The 4,329-nt window shown below is 28.9% G+C and overlaps 1 protein-coding gene across 4 annotated transcripts in view; it reads left to right on the top strand.

Annotated features, from left to right (window-relative positions):
• LOC107455066 (uncharacterized) overlaps positions 1 to 3,655 on the top strand; it is a 41,167-nt gene extending 37,512 nt beyond the window's left edge. For all 4 annotated transcript variants that reach the window (XM_016072481.4, XM_016072479.4, XM_016072482.4 and 1 more), the window contains exon 3: positions 1,302 to 3,655. In XM_016072481.4, coding sequence (XP_015927967.1) covers positions 1,302 to 1,514 — 213 coding nt within the window. In that variant the 3' untranslated portion in view covers positions 1,515 to 3,655. The remainder of the gene's footprint in view (positions 1 to 1,301) is intronic.
• Positions 3,656 to 4,329: the final 674 nt, after the last annotated feature.

The raw sequence follows: 4,329 nt of genomic DNA on the forward strand, positions 1-4,329 counted from the left end.
GCCACGCTTGCAACTGCTTTACAAGAGCAATGGCTCTCACTTCCTATTGAACTGATAGACCGCATAATTGAAAGCATCACACATCGCTGTTTGTGCTGTATTGCTTCTAGAGGCAATCATATTCCATATTAAAGGTACTTTTTCTATTGCAAACCGATACTTCCAATTTGTTTATTTTATACATGTGCTAATTTCTATACTACTATTAATGTCTGATAATTTCTTTTTATGTTGTTTAATACCTTACTATGTGTTGTATATTGTGGGTAAGTTTCATAAAATTCCATGTGTAATTGAAAGAGTTATCGCGATTTTTGTGAATTTTCCTTAATTTATGATAACCAGTGTAATTAAACTAGCAGACATAATTTTTACATATTTCCGTCATCCAAATAAATATTCATCTGCAATCGCTGTTGTGCTGTACTTGATAATTATCATTATAGACAATAGTCCCGATATTATCGTATTCGATATTTATCATTGTCTGTAATTAGTGCGATATTATCATATTCGATAAGCAACGTTATATATATTACTAGAAATCTTAATTAATATTTATCATCGCATCATACTTGATATAATAATCACGATAAAATGATATTTGATAATAACTGTTTTCTATAATACTCGTAGCATTATTTAATATTTATCTTTGCGTTGTATTTTCGATGTTTAACGCAGTTGATAATATCGTTGTCAATAATTATCATATATTCGATATTTATATTGAGAAGAGATGTTTATAATATATCATTACTATGCTTTTTTAAATACTGATTTCACGGTGTTGAAAAATTTCCCGATGTATGGTTCAGATTTTACTAATATTATACTTAAAGGTGCAAATTCTATTTCCATAATTATTCCTACGTGTTCTGAATTAAAATATTCAGGGCCGGAATAGCCTGGTCGGTAGGGCGCTGGGCCCATGTCCGAGAGTTCGTGGATTCGAACCCCACCGGCGGAAGAAGTGACTGAAGTAAAGCGTAGTAAAGTAACTGTGGTAAAGTGACTGATGCACGTTAAATCTGTCGAGTCGCAAAAGTCCTCCATGTTCTATAAACAAATGCGACGTATGGTGTGGCATAAGTCGAATTCTTGGCCATAGATGGCGCCACTGAAAAACAAGAACAATCGCATCCCCTCTGCCTAAACAGGCATACGTCAACAACGACATTAAAATATTCTAAATGATTCTTACATTCTAAATTTTTATATTTTTTTGCACCGTTTCGTTCATATACATAAATGTTAAGCAGCTTACTTAATTTACTTAATTCAAAACTTTTATTTTTTAGACATGGAAACTGATTCGCAGTGCAACCTTAACCACCTGTCGCTATATCGGAATGGGTGTTGCTCACATGAGTCCAGTCGCTTCCTATGGATCTCCTGATTATTGTGTTGATCCAAAAACTTGGAATAAATCTTTCAACAGAAGCGTAAAGAACATGCCACCTCATCACCAAACTGGCCACTGGACCAACACCATGATGTTCTCAAGTTGGTGAAGTCAACGGCAAAGTTAGAAACTATAAGCCCAAGAATATTCATACATATGCTCTACTTTAAGTGATCAACAGCTTTATGGTTCATGTGGAACTGCTTGTGCTCTAATCAGCGCAGCTATCAAAAACTCAAAACGTGCTCTTGATGGCATGTATCTTGACGGCATGTATATCCACATGAACAGTGTTATCTAGTCTGAGGGAAAGTTGCTCATTGAATCAAAATGAGTGATTTTTTTAAAACTTTCTTTGCTTTCATTTTTTAATTTTTTTAAAAAAAAAATTGATGTACGTTTATTTTGTAATGTTGAGTGTTGTGTTTGTATTTTAAATGAGTGCTGTAATTTAGCTTCAAAAGCTTTAATCTCTTGTAAATAGTGAATATAGCATAAAAAACCTGAAAAAGCACGCTAACGCTATACAGTGGTTTCGGTTCTATAATGAAGAATCTTCATCAGAGACCAAAGACAAAAATAATACAGCTTCTAAGTTTGGACGCTGGTGAAAGTTCTTAAGAAGATTAACTTTCATCAGAGACCAAATACAGAAATAACACAGATTATAGGTGTGGACACTGTTGATGGTTCTTCATTGTAGGTTATTCGGAACCATATTACATATGTTTATGTAATATAAAAATAGTATTTGTGTTTTTTTTTTTTTGAAGAAAAAAAGAATTTTAGATTTATTTAAACACAGCAAACACAAAGTTAACCCTATCTTCAAATAGATCTTCTAAAGAGTGTTGATTTTTTAATTATTTAATCTTATATTTCTTTTCTTAAAATGCCTATTTCTTATTGAATTATAAAATTCTTTTGGTAGAAAATGAACTTAAGAATATATTCTAAAAGTATGCTATAAGCTATAAAGGGCTTTGGAAAAATTATTTTTAAAAACATTGTGCAAAATAATTAAAAGTTTATAATGCTTTGTAAATTAGGAAGTTACGTAATTAATTGTTATAATAATCCAGTTTTCTGGAATCTATAGCTTATTTTATACAAACTTATTGTATAAAGAATTATTAAACATATACTCTAGATAGTTCTAAATAATAAAAATACTTAAGGAAATTATTTTTCTGATATTATTTATTTATTTCATGGAATGTTTTTAGTAGTTAAAAAATATTCTCATGATACTCTTCAGGGAAAGATAAAAAAAATTATGCTATATTAAAAAAGAGTTTGAGCTAAAAAAAGAAGAAATGTTAAAAAAAATCATGTGATATAAATGCACCTATAATTATCACATAATTTTTTATGTAAAGAAACTATGAATTTTATGATACCGTTTACTTAAAAAAAATTTTTTTTAACTGTAGATCAAATTAAAAACTATTTGTATTTTTATTATTAGGAAAAAAATACCTTAAACCACTTATTATCTGAAGATTTTTATATATTTTCTCTATTTAATTGATTTTTAAACAAATTTATTTATTGTTAAACTGATATTAAACAGCTTTAACGAGATCACGTATATTAAAAAGTTCATAATAATAAATGATATTAAACTTTTATAAAAATATTTTAGTCCTGTTTTGCAAAAGGATTATGATCATTTTAAAATCCTTATCTCTTGATTTTAAATATCCTTTACTAGATGCATAATAATAGGAATCGGTGAATTAAGTGGTTTGTATATTGAAAACCTATTTGACCTTAAAAGTATTACAATTATTTTAAAGAGTTTATCACTTAGTTTGAGTATAGTTGATTATAAGCTGGAGTTTCAAGGTTTGGAGTGCATAAAACTCTATTGAAACTGAATAATTGAATTGTTCCTATTTTTAATTGTATAATTTTGTTTAAAATAAATACAATTTATTATTATCAAGATAATTATTTGCGACTGGTTTGTGTTGATTTTTTAAAAAATTTTCTGAAATGGTTTAAAAATATATGTATAAAAGGAATGAAAATATATAATTTTGTCTTCAATCACTATTTTTTTTCAAACTATTTGTGGCAATTATTAATTAATTTCATATTATTTTATTTTCATGAAATTTTTACTTTCTTAATTTTTTTATATAATCATTAATGTTGTAGGGAGATGATTTCATTTCGTTTAGTGTATTATTCAGCATTGTTGTAAATATGCTTGTAATTTTTTAATAAAGATTTTATGTTCTTTTTTATTGATCGCATAAATTTTTTTCCAAATTAGTAAAAATGATGAATGCAAAATGGAAACAAATATGATAGATGTTTTGTTTTTATTTTCAAAATAGTGACGAAATATTTAAAATTCACTTCATTTAGCATGAAAATATTTAAGAAACGAATTAAGATATGTGCAGGTGTTTTAATTACAGAAACACGAGAGATTTGACATAAATTATTATTATAACTAACTCCTATTTTCAAAAAAAATAGCAAAAAAAGAAAAAAAAGTTATCGAGCGTTCACTTTTTTTCTGTTCTTATTGTTTGCTACCAGATAGAATATAATGCTGACAAGAGTTATGTTNTATATAGCCGTCGTTGACTAATGTGTTCATTATTCAACTACGTAGCCTTTTGATTTTTAACTCCTGGATCAAGTATTGGGAGAAATTTGCCATCATGGCGGACTTTTTGATGAAACTAACCCGCATTTACGTTACATGGAGAGAAAAACTACGAAAACCTCCCACGGTTAGCCTGACGGCAAGGGGACTCTAACCCATGATCTGTCTACCACTGAGGATATTTTACATTAGCATTGTGGTCGGTGCAAGCCGGATGCGCAATTCGGATCGGCCAGCCATTTGGAGGGCGAACACTCTAAAAAAAAGTTATCTTTGGGCAGTTCTAAAGGGTAAGAGCATA

Source organism: Parasteatoda tepidariorum, chromosome 8, assembly GCF_043381705.1.
Source record: "Parasteatoda tepidariorum isolate YZ-2023 chromosome 8, CAS_Ptep_4.0, whole genome shotgun sequence".
Taxonomy (NCBI): Eukaryota; Metazoa; Arthropoda; class Arachnida; order Araneae; family Theridiidae; genus Parasteatoda; species Parasteatoda tepidariorum.